The 27,739-nt window shown below is 40.5% G+C and overlaps 1 protein-coding gene across 6 annotated transcripts; it reads left to right on the top strand.

The window, feature by feature from the left end:
- The first annotated feature begins 534 nt into the window (after nt 1-534).
- Nucleotides 535-27,523, top strand: LOC113166204 (serine/threonine-protein kinase WNK1-like). 6 transcript variants are annotated; one of them, XM_026366211.1, is made up of 29 exons: nt 535-738; nt 2,306-3,522; nt 11,111-11,283; nt 12,060-12,280; nt 13,919-14,076; nt 15,309-15,397; nt 15,477-15,696; nt 15,845-15,946; nt 16,053-16,145; nt 16,245-16,431; nt 16,551-16,714; nt 17,045-17,128; nt 18,067-18,102; nt 18,677-18,784; nt 19,660-19,739; nt 19,834-19,996; nt 20,084-20,200; nt 20,502-20,615; nt 20,723-20,771; nt 20,857-21,000; nt 21,216-22,243; nt 22,325-22,399; nt 22,526-22,636; nt 22,726-23,038; nt 23,276-23,453; nt 23,565-23,758; nt 23,883-23,984; nt 24,079-24,308; nt 24,451-27,523. In XM_026366211.1, the coding sequence occupies exons 2-29, from the start codon at nt 2,734-2,736 to the stop codon at nt 24,841-24,843; spliced, it is 5,715 nt and encodes a 1,904-aa protein (XP_026221996.1). In that variant the 5' UTR covers nt 535-738; nt 2,306-2,733; the 3' UTR covers nt 24,844-27,523. The 6 variants fall into 6 exon arrangements, with proteins under 6 accessions (XP_026221996.1, XP_026221994.1, XP_026221991.1 ...); XM_026366209.1 differs by having other exon boundaries at nt 16,053-16,431; nt 24,457-27,523; XM_026366206.1 differs by having other exon boundaries at nt 16,053-16,431.
- The last annotated feature ends 216 nt before the right edge of the window (nt 27,524-27,739 follow it).

Genomic DNA, 27,739 nt, shown 5'->3' with positions numbered 1-27,739 from the left:
ATATACTCCCCTACAGAGGGAAATATTGTAATTACATTACACTAAATTTTTTGACTTTTTTTTAATAATCAGCTAATAATTTATGCTATAGCCTATAATTATTGATTAACCCGGCCATAAACATACTGGTTGAAACTGACTCCACTTTTACTTACAGTAGGCTTCATGTGTGATTATAATGATTCATACACATTCACGGTTCATGTACTGTTCTTTGGTTGTGTAAAGCTGCTTTGTGACAATGTCCATTGTAAAAAGCGCTCTACAAATAAAATTGAATTGAATGTGTGCTACCTCTGCCACCTCTGACATTAAAATAATCCAAAACTAATTTGCTTAAACTCCGCATATCCTTCACTGTGGACTTAGGACCAGTGGTATCTATAGCCACCTGTAAATAGTTGGTGGTTTTGAGTCTAAATTCAATCTATAGCAATAAGAAAATGACTCAGACATTATTAAAGTGCTGTATTATGGTGTGTTATGGTTATGAGCTCATGCTCCACAGCGCAGGCGCTTTCGGAAAAACCCGTTTCTCTGTCAATATGTAGCAACTGCGCCGCTTGTGTGGAAACGAGCTCGCAAATCGTATGATTGATACCAACTAACTGGATAACGTCTCTTCCTGACACTTGGGAATAATGTAAATGGCTTCTTTTTAATACACGAAGGTGGATTCACAGTGTGGACAATTTCAACGCCACTGAGCGTCAATTGTTTTGTGGATACGATACTAAGGTAGGTCGGTATGTTAGCTAGCTAACGCTACGTTGCTGTTACTGTTAACAAATCCAGATTCACCGACGAGCCGCGGCTAACTGCTATAACGTTATCAAACAGACATGTAACGCTATGTCCTGTAGATGGAGTACCAGTCGCCGTGAACCAGCAGGTATAAAAAAAAAATATCTGTACACAATAACATCAAACGAAACGCGTATGTTGATAACACTACTGTGATGGTCAGATAACGTTAATGTGAATGGGGGCTCACAAGAGGTGGGTCTAGTATTTTAGGTCATCGCCAAGACCCGCCTAGCTAACGTTAGCTAGCTGCTCGGCTGTGGCGCTATTTGTCGCTGCCCGGTAGCTTCCCAGCCGGTGTCGTGTCCGCCGTGTTAGCTCGGCTTGTAATGTACCTCAGGGATGGAAACTGGACTTGGATACGGTAAAGTTGGTCTTTTAGAGCAGCCTCTGGTGTTAATTGCTAACGGTTACAGATGTGTCAAAATGACAACACTTGCTAACTTTAACTGTTATCTATGGGAAATAGCTTAACTGTAAACTGAACTCAGCGGAGCGGAATATTTAAAAAAAACGTGACGTGGAAATTATTCGTTGCTGATTAGCGTTAGGGATTAGCTAACGCAGCTAACTAGCTATGTGCTAGCAAGCTAACAAAGAGCCATTGCTCCTCCTTGCTTTGAATGGTCGATGTTGTCCTTTCAAATGGCTGTGATATCACTTAAGAAGGGTACAGAAATAGGTACGTAAGGCAAGATTTACTTCAATTAAATAGTAATTCGATTATTAAGCGCTGCCATTTTTCATTTGTCCGGATGTTACTGTGGCTAGAATTAAGGTATATTATAGGTTTTGACATTTTCATTGCCTAACGTTACTTGGAAATGGCTGCAAACGTCACAGGATATAGATGTCTAAGTAACATTAATGGGATTGTTTATTGCAGGATTGGATATTTAAACCATCGTAATATATGATGCGATGCTAAACTGTTGACAGTTACAAAAATAGTCTCACTGGATACTACTACATTGCACCATACAGTTAAAATTTTATCAAGTTGATAATTTTGTACACAAGCAGTTCTAACTATTAATTTGAGTAATTCGTAACAATCGAAGCAGTAGTATATATGATTTCTTGTTTAGACTGGAGACGGAGCAATAAGCTCTGCTGAATTAGTTTTTAACAAATGGGAAACATTGATAAGTTAGTGTGTCATGATTGTATTCTCAAATGCTTGCAAAGTATGGTGTATTTATCAAACACAGCTAAATAATTACAGTACTTGAAATGTCCTTCCTTGCAAATCTTATCAGAGAGGGGGGCACTTAAAGACAGCTTTGTCCTTCATTAATCAAAAGTGTCACACAAAATGATCTTGTGGTTCAGTGCAATGCAATAACAATGCACCCAAGAGGTAATGTCTGAAGCACTAGCTATATAGAGTAGAGTCTGATGTTATTAAACTTTATGTATACTGTATATATTACTTGTAAAGACTTTAATACCTTTGTGGACATTTAACATTCATTTGTTTGTTTGTTTTTTCTTCTTGCAGTGAAACAGGACTGGAGCGTATTAGAAGTGTCTGGCGATCCTGCCTTTGCCTGCCATAGGCTGCGCTTGTTTGTTCCTCACCAGTGATTCCTTATGCTTGATAGAACCTGCACCCTGTGTCATACAGGATGGATAATGTGGACCTGAAAAGACTTGTGTATCATCATCAGCACTCTGTGTTTTGCTGCAGTCTTCAGTATTTTTACATTTACAGAGAACCCTTGCCATCTTCCAGTCTCTGCACTATACATAGACAGACCGTCTTCGAGCAATAAAAAAGACAGTGGTAGCAGTTCAAACACTGTCTATCTTTCTTCTTTTTAAAGCTCAGATAGATACTGCTTATATAAGCCTATATGGCAGACCTGGAATTATTGTTATTTTAAATTTCAGTAATTGTACCCCCTAACTCTTAGTGTGGGTGGTGGGATGTCGGAAAAGCCAGACGACAAAATGGTGAAGTTCCTGGCTCCCCCCCAGAAGAGTGGAAATGGCCCAAGTTCTGGCTCAGATTCGATGGTGGGTGACTGTCGGCCAGCTGAAGTGAGACGCCGGCATCATACCATGGAGCGTGATCGATGTAACCCAGAACACCGCTTCTTCCGTCGCAGTGTCATCAGTGATTCTAATGCTACAGCGTTGGCCCTCCCCTTACCTAGCAAGATCCCTATCCCTGCACCTCAGTGGGTTCAGCAACGGGAAGCCATCCCTCTATGGCAACAGGCTGCTCCTGCTAAACCTCCACGGGCTGAACCAAGTTTAGCTCAAAATGAGGAGGCTGCGGATAGTGGAGGTGGTGGAGAAAAAGATATAGAAATAGCCACGGTGGATATAGTGCCTTCAGAGCAAGAGCCTGCTAATGTACATGATATCTGTGATGGAGAGGTGGTGGTAGCAGCCCACTCTGCACCAAGCTTAGAAAGAGAATTGCCATGTCAAACAGAGCCTGAAAGCATCACTGAGGTGAAGGTATATCATGAAGAAGAGGGGGAAGAAGAAGATAAGGACTCCGCCAGGGCAAGAGCAGAGGCAGAGCAAAGAGAAGCGGAGAAAAAAGTGCAGGAGGACATCGAAGAGGCAGAGACCAAAGCAGTAGGAACATCACCGGATGGGCGTTTCCTAAAATTTGATATAGAAATTGGACGTGGCTCCTTCAAGACTGTCTACAAGGGATTGGACACTGAGACCACTGTGGAGGTGGCTTGGTGTGAACTTCAGGTATGTAATAAGGATAGCCATTGTTCTCAATACTTACCTTCTCTTAATAATAATAATAATAATAATAATAATGCTATTGCTCTCAATTTTGTGTAAGTGTCTGTAATACCACCACAAGGCCATAGGTCATAATGACCTTTAAGTGGGTCAACCTTATCATATTGAATCTTTTTTTAAGTGTCATTTCCTTTTGTTTAGGCTTTTTGCTTTTACTAGGGTTTAACATGGTGGAGTAGAGCCAAAGCAATTTCCTGTCACACTGTTAACTGAACTACAGCCTCTGTCATTTCCCTTGAAGAGACATGGTTAGCATTTCCCTTTTGATTGTTTCATATAGCATTTGCAGGCAAAGCATTGCAAATTACAGCTAGTTTCTGCTTACTGGTTGATTTGACTGCACTTATCACTGAATGTCGAAAATATATGTATTTGACAATAAGATAATGGCAAATTACCAGAAGTAATCAATGCTATTATAATGAATGATTATAGCACATTGAGCAAAGAATACCTAACACTGTAGACACAGGAAATGACGCAAGTCTAGCTTCTCAGGCAGCTTTGTTTTTTTTTCTTTGAACCAGAATTGAAATTTCCTATTTTCAATTTTTTACACTAGCAGAGCATAACTGTTAAATATATAAATACATAAATAGTTAGAGCAAATTTGTATTTACATCTTTTCAAAATATAGCATGTCTGACATACCATTAAAAATGAGTAAAGCTGTAAAATATAGTGTGATGTGGAATTTGCCATTTTCAGGGTAGCAACAAGAGTTAGAATTGACTTTTTAAAACATATTTATCGTTGCTCTCTGTCACAAACCTGTTGTATTCTGGCCTTTTAAAAGATTTTCTCACTCCTGAAAACACAAGTTAATTATCAAACCCATTTCATTGTCACAGTGTTTTTGTTATAAGGAATTAATTCTTTAGCTTTGAATCTGCATCAGACCAGTAGTTTGTAGTGTCCAAAAATTGCTTATGAAAAAGACAGTTCTGATGTCTGTCCAGTTAAATCAGCTACATGGCTTATGGCAAAGTTTGACCTCATTCACCACATGAGTGTTGGCTTTTGCTGTCATCCTTTCACCCTGTCATGAGAGACACAGGCCTCACACGGCAGCACATACAGCCACTGCTACACTGGTTTCAGAACAATGTGAAGATTACAGACACGTGCCCCTCCCCCCCCCACAGCGAATCACACGCATGCTCAGTGCATTTCTGCTTCAAATGCTTGTGTGAATGTAAAATGGGTCACATTCCTGACAGAGGAATCTCCTGTGTGAAGCACAGCAGGCTGGCCTGCCAAGGCCTGCTTCTTAACTATGAGTGTACCTCCTGTGCTTTAACATTTTTTATTCATTTCAAAAAAGATCACTAAATGTAATTAGGCTTTCATGATCCTATTGGTTAAGACATTGTTTGGCCAGAAAAATAAATAAATAAAGCTCAACTCTAGTATATTTTGGATAGATTTTTGCTTTGATTACAATGTGTATTTGCCATGGCATCATTTTGATGATGAAGTTTATGTGATGTCACAACATTTTTTTCTGTCCAGAGTTGCATTAATTTCTCGCCATGACCTTGTATTGGTGATGGGCTCGAACATCTTCTCAAATAACGATTCTCAATGTGGTCAAGGTCTTGACTCAGTGGTGGTCTATCCACTTGTGAAAATAATGTCTAATGTGCCTTGAACCATGAATCTTGGCATTTTCATATTGGAATATGCCATCAGGAAAGAAAAAAATGTATTGATGGAAAAACTTGATTGTTCAGTACTTTCAGGTCAGCTGACCTTGTTGCATTGCCAGATGAAACATATTATCCAATAGGAGGCTTTTGCCTATTTTCTTTGTGAAATCCAGTTGTTTTTTTGGCCAGGCAGTGTATTACATTATGGCATATTATACTATCATACAACCTGGGAGATTTATCTAAACGTTTCCTGTCTTTTAATCGCAAAGTAACTTAGTTGTTGTCCAACCTCTGAAGCAGGCAGAGGTTGAAAAGGGGTATTTATTTTTACTTTGCCACCGTGATTACTCATTGTTACCTAGTTTAAGTTTCACTTCATCTTAGTCAGTTACCACTTGTATTACAGACTGATCCTGAGAAAAGAGGGGATTTATTGAAATGTTTACAGTTGAAAGAGACCCATCTTTGTTTTATGCACAAGGTCTCTTAATATGAAACTGTAACTTGACACTCTCATTACCATTTGTTCCTCTGCCATGTCAAGAGTTTCAGTGCTAGAACCTGTTAAACAAAAAAACGAGAAGCTAAGATCCCTTCTCACATGGCTGTTAAAGCTGTCTCATGATCACTCAAGTGTTAGTGTGACATTCTTCATACAACCAGAGGGCATACTGTATTTACAGGAATATAGTGTTAACCTACATTCATCTTTGTTAGCATTTTATGTTTAATTTCAGTTGTCCAATTTCTTTTCAATCATTTTATCTCATGAGCTTTAGTAAGTAAGATAAGTAACAGAAGAGTATTAGCCATTTTCTACTTTATGTAGATAAAGTACAAAAATGCTAATATTTCCCTACAAATAAACATTTGCAATTACATTTAAAATTGAGCCATATAGGAAGAGAGTAGGTTCTTGTTGCAATAATTGTAATTTTGGTTCTTGTTGATCCTGTAGTCAGTGATGCAGAATCTAATCAGCCTTGTTAGTTCATTTGATGTTAGCTGGAAACAACTGGAGAACCTGTACCCGAATGTTAATGAAACCAGTCTGACGGGTTTTCTGAGGTACAATCCTTTAATCTTCCTAAAACATGGTAAAAATTCCAGACTTGCACTGCTAGTCCTGTGAGGCTGTAATGCTCATGACACACCAGAAGAGGATACCTACTAGTGATGGGACAAAAATGTTTTACCCAGAAACGTTCAAACAAAAGTATGTCTATTGTATTTTTCATTATTGAGTTTATTTATCTGAAGGCATGAATCTCGTGTTGGACAAGTGGAATATTTTACCAAATGTCTGAGCAATTTCTTCAGTAGTATCAGTATTTGACTTCCCTTAAACTGTGCTGCAAACCTGGTAAAAAATGTATGTGTATCAAGTTGAAATGAAATAGCCTTGGCTTATTCAGTCTAAAAGGACATCTGTCCATGAATGTCTGAGAATTCCTAGGCATCCACCCTATTTCACCCCACCCATGAACCCACACATTTGTTTCACATCTCAGATTGCAGGCATGTCTGAACAATAAGTAGGTCACCACAGAGGGGAAGTCATTGAAAAAAAGAGGAATAAATTTAGGAGCCTCCCCATTCTTGCTCGCTCATCTATCGTCCACCATTTCATTTCCACTGCTCCCTACCTCCCCAGCTCCTTCCTTTTCCAGAACAGCTGAAGCCAAACACTAAAAGTTAAGGATGAGACCATGACTCCTTTTAGAAGCTATGGGAGCTGCCTGTTCAACTGGCTGAGTAAATGCATAGGGAGTGACACACTGTATCTAAGTAGTATAATGAAGTGATTCATCTGTGACTGTTCTTCATGACTGGGTAGTCTTTACATTACCTTTTGAATTGTAAATTCTCTGTGTTGGATGTGACGAAATTAGGAAGATGACACATGAGTAGAGTGACATTCCTAAATCCATTGTCAGCTTTCTTTGGTGAAATCATAGAATAGACTTCCGCATAACATTCTTTTTTTTTACCATCTAAGTTGTCAAATATTGTTGACAATGTAGCAAAGGTACTTTATAATTAGAAGCACCAACAGCATCTACATTTTATTACAGTGAAACAACATAAATGTCAAATGTTAGTATCATCAGTAAGAGCTACTTCCGTGTCACAGCACTCAAAATAGATCACAAAACAAAACTGACAAAAATTAAATGCTTTGCATAATACTGGTTCCCTTTTGGCATCCCCTTTCATGTTTTAAATGACTGAGCTGATTATTTGTTACTTGTGGAAGTTTTGCAGTGACCACTGACCTAATGAACACTTTCATTACCCACATTATCTGGCCTGACATTACACTACATTTTATTACACATTTTTTGACGGATAATGGGTCCTATAGGCTGATGTGAAGTGGCCTGGGTTCGTCATTCTGTTTTTTTGCTGACACTTTTACTGACAACCATAGTGATCTTTGACCTCCTTGCCATGTGTCACAGATTTCTTCCCAGAGACACAAACATCACATAATACAAAAAGTAGGTAACTGTTTAACTTGGCTTCTTGGCTTTCAGACCCAACAGCCTTCACCAATGTTACCCTGAGAGTTTTATCAAATGCTCAATGTCAACCTCAGAGCTAGGACCTGACAGGGCCAGCCCTTGCCATGATCACAGGCTTTTTTCTTTTTTTTTTCTTTTCACTCTCTCTATTTTTAGGGTTGTTAGGTTATTTATGATGGCCTTTGCCTAGAGGCAGTATTTTCTGTTCTGGATTGATGATACTGTAGTTAACTACTATTATATTTGAAGCTTGTTTGATGAATGTGCCTTCTGGAAGTTGTTTAGATGGTCATAGTAAATATAGTTAAAATTATTGAATGCAACATTGCATAAAGTCCAATTATACAAATAGAACTATGTTCTACTGTTATGAGTTACTTTAGAAGAATCTACACAGTTAACTCGGTCATTCTTTTTAGATGATAGTAGCCATAACTAAGTAATCTAAGTAATTGCCTGTAGTGACTCCACAAGGGTTATATTTTATAGTTTTATGATACTGCAAAGATATTGCAAAAGTAGTGGTGGCAGAGCTTTGCTTTAGTGACCTGACTCTTGCACACTCAGATAGGACTGCTATGATTCAACTGCAGCTCCCTTTGCCCTTCAAACTCATGCCAGATTTGGTTTCCTAATTTACAGACATTAAAAAGCCTATGCAGAATAAAACGGCACAGATTCTGCTGAAATATATAGCTAAATAATCTTTATAAGTACTTAATAGCTTTTAAAGTCCACACTGTAAGAACTGATGTTGGATTCTATCAATTATGGTCATCTTTGTGAGTTTATCATGCCAGACAATCTGATTTATGTCAAAGATTAGAAAGCCTGACGGAGGCGATATTCAACTACGGCCCCTAGCGAAACTCACATGAAGGTTATCCAGTACATATTTAACACATATTTCTCCACCAGGACAATTTTTTTTTTTCCAAGGATTTAATTGTTAATTCCAAACAATCTTACATTTATTAAAGATAGGTCTTCTCTGCTTCAATTACTTAAGTGGCAATGGTGTATCACTGATAGGTAGCCTTATTAGTAATGAGAGAAAGTAGCTTCCATTGTTCAGTGAATGTGGATATTTGGCGTCTGCTCAGGATTTGTGGATGTACCAGAGAGTACCAGGCACAGTTCCCAGTGACAGTAAGTGCAGGACATGGCAAAGGCCACAGAAACCTTTGAAGTAGCAATCAAAGGGAGTGCGATGTGTGTCTTATGATGGCAAGAGTGTAAATTCCTCGAGGGTTTTTACAGACCTTGGGTCCGGCTTAACTTTTAAGTGTTAAGAGCTACACATGTCATTCGTTAGTCCTGGCTTATGCTTAATTTGTGGAAAAATGTTTAATTCTTTGTCAACTTTAATGTGTTTCTGGCATTATACTTTAAGCAGGAAATGTCTATTAAGTAGATTTCCCACAAATGTGCTTTGTTAGATCATAGCAGTGAGTTCAGCATTTGGCAATAACACCCCAGTTGATTCTTAGTTTTTTTTTCGCAAAATTTGACATAGATTTCAGATAAGCATGTGAATGTCATATATTTCAGGGTTTACTTGTTTACTTATTGTTTGTTGCCTGCTGTTCTTTTCTCTCTCCTCTTTCCACTCACCCCAACCGATCGAGGCGGATAGCTGCCCACCCTGAGCCTGGTTCAACGGGAGGTTTCTGCCTCTAAAGGGAGTTTTTCCTCTCCACTGTCGCTTAGTGCTTGCTCAAGTGGGGTTGTTGGGTTTTTTTTATATAATTCTTTATACAGTTATATTTGTAAAGCATCAAAGTACCTTGAGATGACTTATGTTGTAAATGGGCGCTATACAAAATGAAATTAAATAACTTATCATTTACTGTGGTCTAATGGTATGGGTTAGTGGGCAGTACTGCTTTACTGTTGTGGTTTTGCATGAATCTTTTCACAAAGTGAACAGAAAAAGGAAAGGGAGCTACTACCACACCAGTTGAATACTCTAGAAAGTAGGTCAGTTGGTCCGGGCACACTGTGCAGCCTTTATTGCCAGCCATACTCCCTCACCTTCTGTTTCCTGACAATGTCCCCTGATTCAGTAATCTTTACTGTTGTTTTTGTTTCAGCTCCTCATTTTCTCTGCCCTACGTTGCCCCCAGATATTGCAAATATTTAACCTTAAACCTTACATATATGCAGCGAAGCCTCATGTAATGTTAGTCCCTGGAAAGGTCTTTGTCTTGCTGACCTACACACACCAAGTCAGATACTCACTCTCCACATGGACTGAATTTCCTGGACAGTCTGGCATGTGGCCAAGTATTTGGGGGTTTCAAGGAGGAGGTCTTTGGCTGCAGAGTTTCAGTGGGTTTGTCTAACTTGTATGGGATAGCTGCAATATTGTCATGTGTTCTGTAAATATAGGTCATGCCAGGAATGCCTAAGGAAACTTGAGAAGTATGGTTGTACATATTGCTGATTTTTTTTAAATCAATATGCAGACCATACAACAGGAACTTGTGCCAATCCTTACTTTAGTGTCAGTGACTCTATGGAATGTAAAATCCTATTGGGCAAACTGTGTCCTGCAAGGTTTAAATTTCAATGACCATCAGCTGGAAGACATTTGTCAGCTCTTATCATTCATAGTTTGTCTCAGACTCTAACTAGATACGGTTGGTATCTAAAAAGCTAACCAAGATATATCACATTCAAAATAAACAATTTCTCAGTGTGTCTAAGTTTCTAAATAACAAAATGTTAAAAGCCAAGCAGTTATTTATTTTTCCCCACAGTGTGTAAACCTACTCAAGTGTATTCCATTTAAGACAAGTGTAGCTTGTGTTGTGTAGTGGGAATGTTGGACGGTTTTGATTTGGCCTAAGTTTATTTTATTTTTATTTTTAGACATGTCAATCTATTTTCTTTTTTTTCTTTTTTTTTCTTTTGGTGTGCTTGGAATCTAGTGCGAAGCCAGACAAGTTCTTTTGGTTCAGTCCTCCAGGCTTCAGAACAGGACCACATCCCTGTTGCATCAACTCTGTGTACTTGTGCAAGAACACATGAGCAATTTGGGTGTAGAGAATTAACTGTGTATTATAATATTTTGGGGTATAGGCTTTTTTTTTTTTTGTTCCTAACTGAATCGTCTGAAATATTAAGATGACTGTAGGCTCATGGACTTATTCAGATGCAAAATTGGGACACTTAACACAACTATTAATATTAATTATCAGCATGATGCCTGATATTGATATATTTCACTTTTTATTATGCACCATTATACATTTCCTTTCATTACTCTTAAGTAATCCTGTAACAATCTATAAATAGTGCTGCTCTCTATGTTGTATGAAATATTTAAATATGTCCTGTGTCCCCCTGCAGGATCGTAAGCTGTCAAAGACAGAACGGCAGCGCTTTAAAGAGGAAGCAGGGATGTTGAAAGGACTACAGCATCCCAACATTGTCCGATTTTATGACTCCTGGGAAGGACCCTCCAAAGGCAGGAAGTGCATTGTACTGGTCACTGAACTCATGACATCTGGTACACTCAAAACGTGAGTCTCACACTCGTCAAAGAAGTAGATCAGCATATTATGCTGTATGTAATGTCCTTACTGTACACACATTTGGTCAGAAGACCTAAGTGCCCTAGAGACTGTTTGGGGGGTGTAAAAGCTCAGAAAGGTAGGAACAAACTGTCCCATGAAGTGACTTAAAAATGAGCATTAAGATCTTACAATGGATCCTAAAACGAACAGGAAGCCAGGTAAAGAGAAGCTGGTAAAGGGGTAATATTGTCATGCTGGCGTGCCCCCGTCAGGAGGCAGCTACAGCCTTCTGGACCAACTACGAGAGAGTGAAGACAAGCTGATCTGATGCCTATGTATAATGCATTGCAGTAATCGAGCACATGGATCACTTTCTCAAAATAGGAAAAAGTGTTTGTCTTTGGGCAGAACTGAAAGAAGCTGGATTTTATTTAACAGCTAAATAGCTAAATAGGTTCTGTGTGTAAGGTTTACAGCAGGGTGCTATTGGGGCAAAATAAATACTAGGTGAACTAGGGAGGTCAACAGCTCAATTTCTCTCATTAAGATTAAAACGGTTGATAGACAACTAGACAGGTCAGTAAGAACTGGCCTAACGAAAGGTTAAGTTTCAGAAGAAATGTGTACAGTATGTTGACCTTTTAATGAAATTATGTTATGTCAAATTTGTATAAAAAGTATATAAATTCATATTTAAATACAATGTTAATCTAAAAGTCTATTTTCACTTTTTGTTGTAGTTGTGTGTTGATAAATGAAAATTGTGATGTGTTTTCTCTTAGATATCTGAAGCGTTTCAAGGTGATGAAAATTAAAGTGCTGCGGAGCTGGTGTCGACAGATTCTCAAGGGACTGCATTTCCTTCATACACGGGCTCCCCCCATCATCCACAGAGACCTTAAGTGTGACAACATTTTCATCACAGGCCCAACAGGATCCGTCAAGATTGGAGACTTGGGACTTGCCACACTCAAGCGTGCATCCTTTGCCAAGAGTGTTATAGGTACGACGCAGATCACATTTCTACCTCCTAGTGCTTCTCTGACTGTGTGCTTTACATTTTCTGAATTCATGATATCACATTTGTATAAAAGATGATGGTTTTTAAAGAAGGTATTTTCCTTTTGTCTTGTTTTTCGAACGATGTGGTTCAAAAACAGACCACAGAGTTTCAGCTGTCTCTCAAACCACAGCTCAAATGGAGGCCAAATACTGTGATAATCTTAGGCAGATAACCACAAGGATTTCTGTCTTTGCACTCACAGTATTTCTATTAAGTTTGGTCATTGTACAGAATATTTCTGTTCCATGTTTCTCAAAAAGAGGATTTTTTTCCAGGCACCTACTGAATGTAAGTAGCGCCTAACGTTTCTCCTGCTGTTACTGTAAATATTACCTATTATTATAATAGCTGTCATGCCTTCTCGCAGGCTAACCTGGCCATGGCTAAAGGTATGGCCTTTGCTTCTGTTGTAGACTGGTCTTTGTTCTGTGGTTTGGAAATATGTGGTCTGTTTGCCAGTTACATCTATAATATTTAACATCTCTTTCTATGGATTTGCTTCAACAGGTTTTTTTCCTTAGTGTTTGTCTCTTACTGTCTTTTAAAATATTGCAGGATCGCAGAATCTTTTTGCTCCATCTTTGTGTCCAGGGATCTCTCCCTACTATCTCTGTCAGCCTCTTGCATTTTGTTTTTGTTTGTTTTGTTTTTATTTTTTTACTTTCATTCTTGGGTATGTTTTTAACATGTAGGCTCTAGCCTCAGCTGTGCCCCATTCTGCTGTTTGGAATGAATAGGGTACTGCTGGTCATTGAGTAAGTATGAACTTATATGGGCCTGGTAAGTCCAACAGTGTGCTGTAACACACAACAATATTAAAAACAATTACATTCAAATAACCAAATGAGTTTTTCTGTGTAAGACCTGAGATTGAATGTAAAAGTAAATGAATAAAATGAGGCTGATGTGCAGAGACACATTGTTGAGCACAGTAACTAGCTATGGGAGCTGCTTCTCTCAGCCTTGACCATAACATTTTCCTCATGCAGGTCAAGAAGAGATGGTAAGTCAGACTTCAAAAGGTGAGTGTACTATGAAAGGCAATGATAATGTGGTTGTAAGGTAAGGTGTTGACAAAAGTTATTTCCATAGCTGGTGATATTTCTCTTACAGAGATTATTGGCATACGCTTGAACAAATTGTTCTGCATTCTGTTTAGCATTTTATCTTCAAGGGTTAATTTTAAAGCAAATTTTTGAACATTGTAAATAACGTTCAATTTGGCTAATGTGTGTTCTGCACATTGGCTAACTCAGTTACATTCTTGTATCCTTATATATGTGAAGGTCTTACACAGACAAACACGTGCCTTCTTCTCTGCAGTCTAATTGAGCCCAGCTTCTCCCTCCTTTTTTGTTTTCTGTCTCTTTTTTACTTTCCTTCCCCTTTTCTTTCTCTCTCTTCAAACTTTCACCTCACAGGTTCTCCTCCAGGAGATGTCTACAGGCTGGTCACTCTTCTCATCCTCCTCTTCCTCAACCCCTCATGGGTTAGAGGACCAGAGGGGCAATGGGTTGTGAGAAGCCCACTCAATCAGTAAGGGAGTTCCAGAGTTCTGAATAGTTGTTTTGATTTAAGGTACCCCTGAGTTCATGGCGCCTGAGATGTATGAGGAGAAGTACGACGAGTCAGTGGATGTGTATGCCTTTGGAATGTGCATGCTGGAGATGGCCACCTCAGAGTACCCTTACTCAGAGTGCCAGAATGCTGCACAGATCTACCGCAGAGTTACTAGCGTAAGTTTTCTCTTCAACGCTCCATGTCACCCCACTGCCAAGCCTTCACCTCTTCCTATGTGCCAAGAAGGCCTGTGTCCCATACTGGAATAGTTTTATATTCCTACTGACACACATTTATCAAGCTTATGTTTGATTTATATCTTCTACTGTTGTTTTTGACCACTTAACTTGAGTGTGTTCCTGTATCTTCCAGATGATTTCCTATTGCCCCAAACCCACAAATGTAGAAAACCATAACGAGACCATAGGTTGTTAACACCAATAAGCCCATTTTTTTCATCTCACACTGTTTTTGTCTTTCTCCTTTCCTCTCAATTATGCTGGTTAGGAATGTTAACCCGAGGCATGTATAATTGATAAGAACTTGAGCAAGCATAGTCCTGTTATTAGCTGTCAGAGGGAAAAAAACATATTTTTAGCCTTATTCATACAGTTCATATTGGTTTCCTTATGAAATACATAGTGACTCATATGCTCATGCACATGATTCATGCAGTTACAGTCTCATAGATAACGGTCAAAACTGTTCATAGGCTGTTATCTACAAAATGTGCCTTGAAATCTGTACCAACACTCTGTTTATTATTAACTGCAACGTACAAAAAAAGTCTTTGCCACGTGAGTGAACTGAGGATTTTTTTTCTTCACTTTTAAGCTGAATGCTTAACAGTACTGCTGTGCTCAAAACACATTGAGCCCAGCTAAGAAACAAACAGATACTGTAGTGTGTATAGATTATAGTTTTACATTAGTATTCCTTGATTCCTTGGGGAGTTGGGCGGTTGTGCTTCCTATTTTGTCACTTCAGCCCAGCTGTTTCATCCAGTCCTTCATTTTCCTGTAACACGAGGCAGTTTCCTGTTGCTGTTGACTGAATTCTTCATCTCATCAGCCTTCTTTCACCAACTCATATCCTCCCTTTACAATCTTTAAATGCCATCAGGCAGAAAGCATACCTTCCTTTCAAGATTATTTGACTGGTTTAGTGGAGAGATTACCTTTCTTAGAAGCCACTTCAGAGTGTGACTCTGGGATGCATTCCAAAACAAAATTGAGAGAGGAAGTACACTTAGTACGAATTGTGGACAATTATACATTTTCTGATTTTAATATCAAGTCAAAGAGCTGACAAAAACTACAAAATATAGGTTAGTAGAAATTAAACTAATAACAAAAGGGCAGATGAAAAGGAGGAACCATTCTCACTCTGGGTTCTGTGTTTCCTATAGGGGGTGAAGCCAGGCAGCTTCGACAAGGTGGCCATTCCTGAAGTGAAGGAGATCATCGAGGGGTGTATTCGCCAGAACAAAGACGAGAGGTCTGAAAAAGGAGCTCACAGGACAAGTTCATATGTTGATGAAAACGTTAATGCTCACCACCTATCTCTCTCTGTTTAGGTATTCAATCAAGGACCTGCTGAACCATGCCTTTTTTCAGGAGGACACAGGGGTGCGTGTGGAGTTGGCAGAAGAAGATGATGGAGAGATGGAGGCTATTAAGCTCTGGCTGAGAATTGAGGATATAAAGAAACTCAAGGGGAAGTACAAAGACAATGAAGCTATTGAGTTTTCTTTTGACCTCAACAAAGATGTCCCAGAGGATGTGGCTCAGGAAATGGTGAATTGATCTTTGTATCAGTCTGTTTTTGAAAGAAAAAACAATAACTCATTAGTGTTATTGCACATGAAATAAAAATAAATAGTTATGTGTATTTATTACAGTCTTTGAATTTTCCGTCAACTAATTCTACATCTTTGTTCTGTAGGTTGATTCCGGTTATGTGTGTGAAGGTGATCACAAAACTATTGCGAAGGCTATAAAGGACAGGGTGTCTCTAATTAGTCGTAAAAGAGCACAGCGCCAGCAGGTGAGTCTATACACACTATAGTGCATCTAATCCTACATATGTTAACTGTTTCATTAACAGTTTTTATCTCAGTTATGTTAACATATTGTAAAAACCTGTCTTGAAGGTCAGAGAAGATCAGGAGAAGAAAAGGTTGGAAGAAGAACTGCAGAGTCAGTCACTACCAGCACAGCAACCAGTCCAACAATCTAGCACAGAGGTGCCTCAGCCTCAGCCAGTGCCACAGCCTGTTTCATATGTCGCTCCACAACCAAACCAAACCAACTCACAGCTGTCTGTCCAACCTACATCTCAGCAGAGCCTTCAGAGCTCAACTTACAACACTCCTCAATCAACCCAACTGACTGGCATGGCTCAGGGAGTGCCTTATGTCCCCCAGTCAACTGGGCAAGTCCCAGTGCAGGGCCAGGGTCAGAGTGGGGTCACTATCCAGGCAGAGTCAGAGGAGGCTGAGAGTGACCAACAACTGCATCAAACTGGAGGTGGTATGTATCAAAGATTATATATAATCAAATAGAAGTACAGTCTATTGATATGATATTAACATTTGGTTTTGGAGCTGAGTCCAGTTAGATTTTTTCATAAAGGAACCTTGTTGTTACAGTCAGTCACATGGGAGACAGACCCTCTGGTTCCTCCATTCCTCCGGAGGCCCAACCCCCTCAGCCTCCAATATCATACAGCACCCCTCCCAGTCAGCACCTTCAGCCCCAGGTGTCGTGCCCACAGACACAAAATGACCAAACACAACAGCAGCAGTTGCCATTGGTGAGTTATGTTGAAAACTAAATCTAAATCTAACATTTCCCCGATTGTACAGTATTTACTCCATAGAGAAAAGGTATAAGTACATATTTTTTATTCATCATTTTCAAACCTGCAGACTACATTATATTATTAATATTCTTTCTCATTCTTATGACATGCAAAGGTCTCCAAGTGGACTAGAACTGGGGATGTTGCGATTACATGGCATACACACAAACTATTAAATTACCACTGTCCAAACCTACCTAAGTTAAATTCTACCAATTTTACTTTTTTCTTTTGCCTCTTTTTCACCGCATGAACTGTGGTTTTCTTTCTGTGGTGCATAAGGTTCAACCCCAGATGCAGAGTGTTCAATCTGAAGTTGTTTCTGTTGCACCCACCAACCAGCCTGTTCCAGTGGCACCTCCACAGGTATAGTGCATATCTTAATGTATTTTAAAGAACAATACACCACCAACTGAAAGCCATTTTTTACTGATCTCTGGTTAAAACTAAAAAGGTCTAAATACACAGCTTATACTAATTTCAGTATACTTCTATACCACTACAACAAATGTGAACTTCAACAACTCAAGATCAGCAAAAACATGGTTTTCAGGGGGTGTTAGGTTATCCTTTGAAGCTTGTATTTTCTCCAGCTCTGTTGAAAGCAGCTGAGTGTGTTGTTCAGAATTCCTGAGGTTTACAGCCTCTTCGGTTATACACTGCCCTTCCAAAAAAGTCACCCCCTGGATTTAACTAAACAAATAGGTAAGAATTAGACAAGGCGATTGATGAAACTACAAAAACTGGGTTAAGAACTGTCCAATGGAAGGAGGTCATGTGGTCTGATGAGTCCAGATTTACCCTGTTCCACAGTGATGGGACCATCAGGGTAAGAAGAGAGGTGGGTGAAGTGATGCACCCATCATGTGTGGGGCTATGATCTGGAGTTGCTACAGTTGGTCAGGTCTAGGTTCATTCCAAGATTACAGTGCCAGGATTCATCAGGCTCAAACTGTGAAAGAGTGGTTCAGGGAGCATGACGCATCATTCCATACATGGATTGGCCACCACAGAGTCCAGACCTTAACCTCATTGAGAGTCGTTGGGATGTGCAGGAGAAGACTTGGCGCAGCGGTTCGACTCTCCCATCATCAACACAAGATCTTGGCAAAAAATCAGTGCAACTCTGGACTGGAATAAATGTTGTGACATTGTAGAAGCTTGTTGAAACGAGTTTAGATGTTTTGTTTTTTTTGTTTTTTTTGTTTTTTTTTGGATGGGCAGTGTATTATCCCTAGTTTGTTTTTCTTTTTTTATTCTCAAGTTTCCTTCTCTTACCTTGTTCCCTGTTTTGTTTCTTATAGTACGGAGTTTACTACCAACCATCGCTTCCCCCTCAGGTAGATAGAGGGTCCTATTTTTCTGTTCCCACTTTTAAATCCTGTGTGTGTGTGTGTGTGTGTGTGTGTGTGTGTGTGTGTGTGTGTGTGTGTGTGTGTGTGTGTGTGTGTGTGTGTGTGTGTGTGTGTGTGTGTGTGTGTGTGTGTGTGTGTGTGTGTGTGTGTGTGTGTGTGTGTGTGTGTGTGTGTGGCTGACGTGGCCTTTAAAATGGAATTTGTGGTATTCAGACAGAAATATTATCTCTGCTAGTTTTTAAAAGCTTATAACTACAGTGTGGATTGACATGCATTGTACATGTCTCTAAAATGTTCACTGGTCATTACCTTGACTCCACACTATCATATAAATAAATCGTCTGATAATTTCAGCTATGTTGTGCTCCAGGTAAGTGCACAGAGATATGAAAGAGAGCTAATCTCTCTTTAGATGACGAGGGGAAAAAAAATTCAGGTAGTAGCCCTAATGCCACTTGAAGGTGTCTGTATTTATCTCATTATATCTAATCTCATAATCACTTGCTTCTCCGATTTAGTTTTTTCTGCCACTCAATCTTTATTTCTTCTGTTTTTATAGATTCCCCCTCAGCAAGTGATGATGCCTCCATCCTCTCAGTCGTCCCCTCTCCAACAGCAGCAACAGCCAGAGAGCAGCACTGCTTTGCAGAGCTGCACTCTGCCACAGGTACAGACCGGAAATCAGCAGCTACAGGTGGCACACACCTCCCCTGCTTTTACCATGCATGCACATTTATTTAATCTTGTTTAAGATATATGCTGACATATATAGCTGCTTAACTCATTAATTCCACTCTTTTGCTTAACCATACTACATTACTAATTCCATTCTGCGCATTTTTACGTTTGCAGTTTTTCAAAATCTTTTTTTATTTCTCTGGACATGACTTGCATTACCACTGCTGTCCCTGTTTTTATTCTTCCCCCTCTGCATGCTGCATAAACCTGCATGACTCATAGTCTTGGGTTAGTGAGCCAAGTCCTCCTATCTTGTCTCCTCCACTCAACGCAGAGCACCTATACTTCCTCTATCAGGCCTCATGTCTCTCTGTTCTGCAGGTACTCTGATCTGAAGCATTTGGTTCACATTCCTAACATTGTTTTGTTTTTTTTTCTTGAACTTGCACACATTTTAAACATTATTTATTCAAATTGCATGTACATGCAACACAGAAAAACCTTTCATGACTACCCACTTGCGTGAAACTGAAACTGATATAACCCAAATCACCTATATTAACAATATAAGCACAGCAGAATTCATAGCCACACAGCCAGAAAATGAAATGAAAACCCCATTTCACAGTGATATATACATATCCCTGAGAACTGAATAATTGCTTCTTTTGTAAGATCTAACTACAGTAAATTTCCTCATGTTTAACAGCTCCATCTGGTGGATAACTTGGTTTAATTATATTAGCTGTAAATGGCTGGTTAACATAAATTAACAAAATTCATTTTATTTTTTGTATGATTTTGAATTAGTTTACTGAGAAAATACATAAATTATTTTTAAAAAGGCAGTGTTCTGTGTTTCAGGGCCCAATGAGTGTTTCTCAGTCAACACAGGTAGAGCAGCCAGCTGGATCTTCTCCTGTGGTGCCTCAATCTGTAGAAAGGTGGGAAATAAGTTATTTGTTTAAAAAAAGGAAAAAGAAAAGTGCTGCACAACCTGTCTGATCTTTCTGGCTCATGAATTTGTCTCTATTTCAGCTGCCTGTCAGATACAGCCTCAGGTCTTAGTGACGGTAATGAAGGAGGTTCTACATCAGGAGGTCGCCATGAGGGGCGCTCACTGAAACGTCACCAGCGGCGATCTGTACGCAGCCGCTCCCGCCATGAGAAGACTGCAAAGGCCAAACTAAATGTTCTCAGCGTACGCATTTGAGCTGACGAGTTAATTCATATTCTTTCTTAAATTGTTTTTTATTATACAGTTTTAACGTGAATTGTTGTTTTGCAGATTTCTAATGTGGGGGACAGAGTGGCAGAATGCCAGCTGGAAACGCACAACAGGAAGATGGTGACCTTCAAATTTGACCTAGATGGTGATAATCCAGAGGAGATTGCACAGATCATGGTAATAGTGGTCCTCAAGTATTTGTAACATGCTAACTATTAAATGTTACTATGTAAGAATAAACATACTCTCTTTATATGTGTATGTTACACACTACATATTAGAGTGTATAGTAGTACAGGTCTACTGTTCATTAACTTCCACTGAATCTGAAACTGGCATTTGTAACTGAATAAGAACATAGGGTACAGAGATCTTATATTAATATCCTTAGTCCTTGGGTAATACCAGCTGCCTCAATCATAAATTGGTGATCTGGTTATAAATATGAATGTTGAACTTCTTTCATTTTCTGTTTTAGGTGCAGAGTGAGTTCATCTTGGAGAGTGAGCGAGAATCCTTCATTGAGCAAGTCCGTGAAGTCATAGAAATGGCTGATGAGAAACGAGAGGGCATGAAGGAGGGTTTTCCCCAGGTATTTCTTTCACACATAACCTCATTAACCAGATATTCTGTATAAACAATGTGTTTCTCACCTATTGAACTTGAAGTCATATCCACCCATGTCTCATTTCTTTGCAGATGAGTGATCGTCAACAACAGCCTGATCTGTCTGGTCCCTTAATGCCAGGTTAATAATCTTTACAGTGTTAATATGCAGTTATTTTTTCCAACTTTCGACTGACAGCTGACCTTTCTTTTTGCCCATCTCTCAGGGATTTGTCCCAGTACCACAACCCAAGTGGTGCATTCAGCAGGACGCAGGTTCATAGTCAGCCCAGTGCCAGAATCTCGTCTTAGAGAACAGTTTTTTGGAGCTTCTTCTGCTAATACCTCATTTGGAGATGATCATCTCCCAGGTGAGAAAAGAAAATAACATAAACAAGTCGTTGTAATCAGTGTCTGAAAGACTGCTTTGGTTGAAGATCTAATTTCATTGCTACGTCAATATTTTATTTTAAAAAGCAGAGTACAAAACATATTTTTCTGGCCATGCAGTATTACACAGCTGTTATTGCTGTTACAGTTTTTTGTGTAACTTTATGTAATTTTAATAAATACTTTTTTTGTCTAGCTCCTTCGATGACATTGGGCCTTTCTCTGTCTGCTCCATCTGGGACTCTCCAGCAGGCTTTCAGTGAAATGAAGCAGGCTCGTATAGAGAGATGCAGCACCCTTGATCTCCCTGGTACTGAGCAAGAACCAGGCAATGTCCCATCCACTGATGCTGGACTTAGCTCAAACTCTAACAATATTCTTGCTCCTCCAGAAACTGTAGCTTCCACCACTAGTACGACTTTTTCTGTTGTATCTCCTACATCTACTGCAACATCCTCGTCACCTTCCTCAACCGGGAGGGTTTCCCCTCTACCTATATCCACTCAATCCCAAACTCCAGCTCCTGTCACCAGTGATCCCAGTCCGCCTCCCCATTCTTCCCATGAAACAACCCCCTCACAGCTTCCACCAGCTGTTAGCATTCCTCCCTCATCCGCCACCATTTCTTCTCCATTCACACAATCATCTGTCCCTGCAGTACCTGGACCTCAGCCAAGCAGTGGTTCTGTCTCTGTCTCGGCTGTTGCTGGTGTTACACCCAGCAGTACTGGCAGTGTTTCTGCTTCAGAGCAGCAGCCTTTTAATACTGCTGTTACATCTTCTCAGCCTGTGAGTTCATCCATCCATGCACCACAGCACACAACCTCCCTTGTCCAGCCTGTTCCCATTTCTACTCAGTCCCCACCTCCAGGATCGGTACCCAGTCAAAGCCAAGTCCAACCGCATCTTGTAGAGTCGGAGGGGGCCGAACTTCAGACTAAGACTGCTGGCAGAGATGACATTCAAACCCTAGATAAGAAGCTACGGTCCCTCTTTAAAGATCCAAGCTCTTCATCAGCTTCAGTGGATCCTAGTCAGACCACAGGGACCTCCTCTCCTCCTACTGGGACTTCTTCACCCCCACCTGGAGTTGCCCTGGTGCCCCCATCTAACCTTCCCCTCACCTCTGGGGTACAAGGTGTTTTGGGCCCCACAACTACACCAGGACAGGTTGTTACTCCAGGAGGACATGCACAGACCCCTCCATCTAAGCCTAGGGCACAGGTTAGTGACAACATGCTGTATCCAAAAATAAATCCACAATCCACTTAATTGGTATAAAAAAATATTTGTTTTATTTTTTAGACTTTACCTACTGGTTTTGACCAAGCTGCTACACCACACTCTGATAATGTGCCCCCATTTCCTGGACCGAATCAGGTGAGGTCAACATTGTCCCTGTGTTACTAGCTATACTACTTGTGTAGGTTCTGACAGCACATGGCTCTAAGTGTACTTGTTTACTACTTAGATTTTTTCTAATATCCTGTTTATGTGACTCCACAGTCACAGCAGCCTCTGGGTAATTTGGATGCCCAGCTGAGGAGAGCTCTGAGCCCTGAGACTGTTCAGGGAGTCCAGCCGCCACCAACAGGTTTCACTCTGGGACGTTTCCAAGTAAGTTTCAGTCACAGAAAAACATGAAAGTGTCGAAAGTTTTAAACGTTAAACCTCAGTTAATCAAACCTATCATTGCTGTTTCTCAGGTGTCTGTTGCGACGGATGATGTGTCTAGCACCGTTCCAGATCCATCCTGTATTGTTTCCTCGTCTTCCCTCACTCCATCTTCTGCCTCCTCTTCCTCTTCTTCCTCCTCCCCTTCAAGTCCAGAAAATACCCTTCACCGCTCAACACCTCTGTCCAAAGGGGATTGTGAACCTGACGCTATAAATGGAGCTTTATCTCACTCTGGCCCAGCCAGTCAGTCCACAACTATTGGGCGCTTCCAAGTGTCCGCGAGCAGCAATTCCACATCTGGGCCAACCACTGGCTCTAAAGTGGGGCGCTTTTCAGTCACAGGTGTGTACAATGGTTGACAAAAGCAGTAACACTGTACTGCACTGTGTTTCACACAGTCCTACCAGTGCCATCACTGTGGATGGACTGGCTAGATGGACCATATTAAATGCTTTAAAATGGACGACCATCTTATCACAGCATCCCTCTTTGTCTCTGATAAGAGGCTGCGGATAATTAGGATAATGCACTCTGGGGTGTCTTTAGAGATGTTGATGGACTCTGTTTATTTTCCCTCAGTGACTCCCTCTCCAGCAGCAGGCTCCAGTCCATCAAATGGCTCCAGTGTGCAGAATGGACCCTCATCTTCGACATCTGACCAGCATACTGCACATATCCATTACAGTAGTGACAATGACGAAGACTCTGAGACTGATGACGAAGCTTTGCAGAAAGAAATTAGTCGTCTAAGAGAAAAGTATGTCACATATTTGAAATCCAATTTTACCCTTTATTTAGCCCATGAATGTTACTTTCTAGCTCAGTAGATGTATTTTAATATTTGTTTTCTGCCTTCTCCTGCTCACAGACATATGAAGGAGATTCAGGCCTTGCAGACTCGTCAAAAAGATGAGATAGAAGCCCTGTTTGTGCGGATGGGCAAACATCCTCCTCCCTCTGTCTTATCCCCTGCTGTGGCCATGGCTGGAGGCCGACGTAGGCTAAAGAGCAAAAGCCACAAATCTGCTCGCGGCAGTGGACAGCCCAGCCCCATACACTCGGGTAAGGACGCTGAACTGGCTTTTCAATCTTTTGGCTCCTTAAACAACCAAATACCCAGCCTGTAGTAATACTATTCTGATCTTTGGATGCTAAACTCATTCTCTGCTGTGGTGATGTTCTCCAGCTTCAGCTCAGAGCCTCCATGGTTCAGGGTCCCCTCCAAAGCCAAGTTCACCTCCCCAGCTCACATCCTCTCCATCCATGCCCAGCCTTAGTAGCTCCTCAGGTATGTGCAAGAACTGTATCTCAGGCATAGTGAGCTCTTTGAATTGATCCCTTAAATTAATTTTGTACATCTCTCCTCTTTTCTCATTTCCCAGCATTAAGTGGGACCACCTCCACAAACAGTTCAGGCCAGTGCCAGAACCACTCTACATCTGTGACCCAGGCAACTGGACCTTCTCCTCCTGCCTCCCACACCCAGAAGGGCAAAGGCACCTTCACTGATGACTTTCACCAGCTGGTGGATAACTGGGCCAGAGACGCCATCAGCCTCTCCCAGTGCAAGAGAGGTCCGAAAACTGGAGCACAGGCAGCACTGGGACATGATGTAAGCATTCAGTACTTACTGAGTAAAAAAAAAGTCCTGTTCTTGGAGCATTTTAAGACTGTCTGGCCATAAATGGTTCCATTGTGTTGACCTCTTGCTAATCCTTTATATTCGATAGTAAGCCTTTGTTTTTTTTTCTCAGTCACAGGTGATCCCTCCAGCCAACATTGGCCGTAAGTTCTCAGCTCCAGGCTACCTCTGCCCAACACTTCCTACGCCTTCCAACCCCACGTCCACCACCAACACTCATCTCCCCAACCCAGTCAATCCCTCTGTCCCTCTGGGGCCTCGTAAAGGCTCTCTGGGCCCAGTTGCTCAGAGCTTTGGATATTCCTCAGCCCCATACAGTGCTTCTCAGTGGGCAGGACCCACAGGCACATGCCAGGTCAGCATACTTAACCCTGCACAGCCACTAGCACAGTACCAGCCGACTACAACAGTCTCACCGTCCCTGCACCAAGGCTACCACATTGGAACCACTCCAGCCCCCCAAAAACCAGTCAGCCCTGGAGGGTCCAACCTGAGGCCTACATAGCCCAGTCTTATCCCTGCTCCAGGCTGAGTGGACTGGGGGGGTAATGAGTGTATTATTATTATTTCGATCTTTGTCATTATGTGTTATGAGTTGACCTGTGTGGGTCAAGTCCCCTTAGGCAGAAAAAAATCTGCTAGGCAATTAGAGGGAGAGTGCAATACACATCCACAGCACAGAAGTCTCACGTTTAGCCTGCCATTAGCTGTGGAGCGGAGCTGTGACGAGTCAGTTGGTTGTGTCTGATCTAATGACCCAAACACATAACCAACAGCTGCCAAAGATGTCTTCTAAGAGCAGACGTTGCAATGTCACCATTCCATAAAGGAGAAGGGGGAAAGGAGGGATAGTGGTTAACTTCCTTACTGGTCCTGACTTTAAGCTGAACTTGGAGTGAAAACAGTTGAACTAATGCATCACATTAGACATACGCATGCACACGTGACTAAACATTACCCTGGTTAAGTGGTTTGGGATGGTAGGTTAGGTAGGTAGGTTCGGAAAGAAGGAATGTGAGTGTACAGAAAGTGGAAGTAAGAGTGGGACGTTTAGTTTGTCCCTGATGGAGCAGTCAAATGTGACCTTTGGAGTAAAGAAGGACATAGTAAGTTACGCTGAAGTGTAATTGACAGGGTTGGAATATGAATATGTCCCAGTGACTACCTTTTAAATAAAATGCAATAATGGCAAAGAGTAGATAAACTGTCCCCAGTAACTGTGGCCTTAATCCCCAAACACATTTAAAGTTTGACTTTGTATATAGAGATTTCTTCACTGGGTTACAATCCATGTTGAGCTTATTTATGTCCCTGTGAGATGTCATTGTGATTTGCGTTGTCTGTCTGATACAGATATATTATACTGATTTATTCGTCACATCAGACATTTAAGCCAGTGGATCTGCCACATAAAAAAAGAACTGTCCTGGTGTTGACCGCCATTCAGTCTTAAACTGAAGAGGTGATGCTGCTGTAGATCAGTGTGGTCGGAGGATGAATGGTGTTTTTGTTTTTTTAACAATAAAATCTAGTTAAGTTGACGCATGAATCTACTTCACTTGAGATGTAAACAGCTTGAAATCTTCTCATATACAAAATTAGACAGTTTTGGTTTATTAGCATGGTGTTTGTGGAAGGTTTTGCATGCAACCTCTCCACTTCTCCAGTTGTTTACACAGATGATGCACAGTAAGTACACAGGTGAACAGGTTGTTAGTCAAACAATAAATGTCTCCGCTCATAACATTTAGCCATCACTTCTCAAATCTCAAGTGTCTGGGGTTCTCTCTTTCTGTGGTCTGTTTTTGTACGCGTATATTTAATAAAAACAAACAAATGTTCTTTATGGACCTGTATTCAGCCATCAGATTTTGATGTTGTTTCACTGTAATTATTATTAAAGGTTGTTAAACAACATGTAGTTAAAGGAATATTAAAAAGTGCAATTGCAGGGTTGTTGTTATTGATGTCCTACTAACCATATCGGAGTAATCCTGTGGTTTATTACGCTCTTATGTCTCTGACTGCCCTGCCCGCCCTTTTCTATTTTATTGTAAATATATTGTTGTGAGGTAAGCGCTTTCACGTAATGCTTCAGTCACTAGAGTATGCTTGTGGTGACCAACTCAACATGCACATGCACTCTAAGCTGTAATCACAAGGAACATTTTAGTGCCTTGCATCCTCACTAATGACAAGTTCCAGATTCATCTAGTCCTGTAGCTGTGACTGTACTGCAGAAAACCAGTTAACTAAACCTGCACACGACATTAACGCAACCCGATATTGACAACCCGGAGGATATGACAGTCTGAAACATTGGCCCATGCCCCACTCACACACACGACTGCAGAACAAAGAGCACACTGTAATGTGGAAACCGTTTCTTTTCTCTCTACAGCTACATGTGTTGGTTGTGTAATCAGCTGTGTATTTCTATTTGGCTCATGCGTACATGTTTTTCGGCTGACATTTGTTTTGTGGATTTATGATTAAAGAGCTTCAGAAAAGCACTTGTTCAGGCAGCGAGTAAGCTCTTCAAAGGTTTCAAAGTTGTCACGCTCTTGCGCTGACTCGACTTTAGTCTAACCACCTCACACGAGTGCCATGTGTCATTGTGACTTTCGCCTGCTTGTAGATTTGGATGAATAGTTAAACTTCTCTAGAGAAAAAATAAGTTACTGCAATGCAGAATATGCAATGTTTAAAGTTTTATAGGGCTTGAGGGTGAAGGAAACGTGCATGCTGATGAGGGTTGTTACTGACTTCAATGTTTTTGATATCAGAATTTTAGATTCTTTTTTTCTTTTATTACTTGCCTTCCTGACAGTCATCACGACATGTTCATCTGTTTAACTGCCATTTAACCATATCAGTTCAATATCACACTGCATCAGCATATGGTTCCTGCATGCTGGCTTCACTGGTGTTCAGTCTTACAAATGACAGCCGACTCACAACTGGCCACTGTACAGCACAACTCACAACAAAGCTTAGATCCATGTGCTTCTATACTATTATCACTAATTATCACAGACCTCTATACAGCTTGAGGCTACTGATGCTGTAATATCTGTTGAACTCTTATTTCTGATCCCTCCTTACTGACTTTCTGTGATTCAGTGTCTTTTGTGTATGTTTTTCACATTGTACAAAATGTAAAAAAAATAAAAATATCAAACGCACTCGTCATGCTTCTTGGTGTCATTAAGAAAATAGGATGAATCTGTTAGCAGTAGCATGCAGGGTTGTGTTTAATCTCTGCTCCCGCTGACATTTAACTGTACTCTAGATGACCTTACGAAAACCAGGCACGATGAATTCATTTATAACTACTCGCTTGTTTCTTTGACCCCATCACTGCTACACTTTAAACAGAAAAAGAAAACTACAGCCGATTG

This window comes from Anabas testudineus, chromosome 6, assembly GCF_900324465.2.
Source record: "Anabas testudineus chromosome 6, fAnaTes1.2, whole genome shotgun sequence".
Taxonomy (NCBI): domain Eukaryota; kingdom Metazoa; phylum Chordata; class Actinopteri; order Anabantiformes; family Anabantidae; genus Anabas; species Anabas testudineus.
The sequence above is the reverse complement of the archived record's forward strand: the minus strand, read 5'-3'. Positions and strand labels throughout refer to the sequence as shown.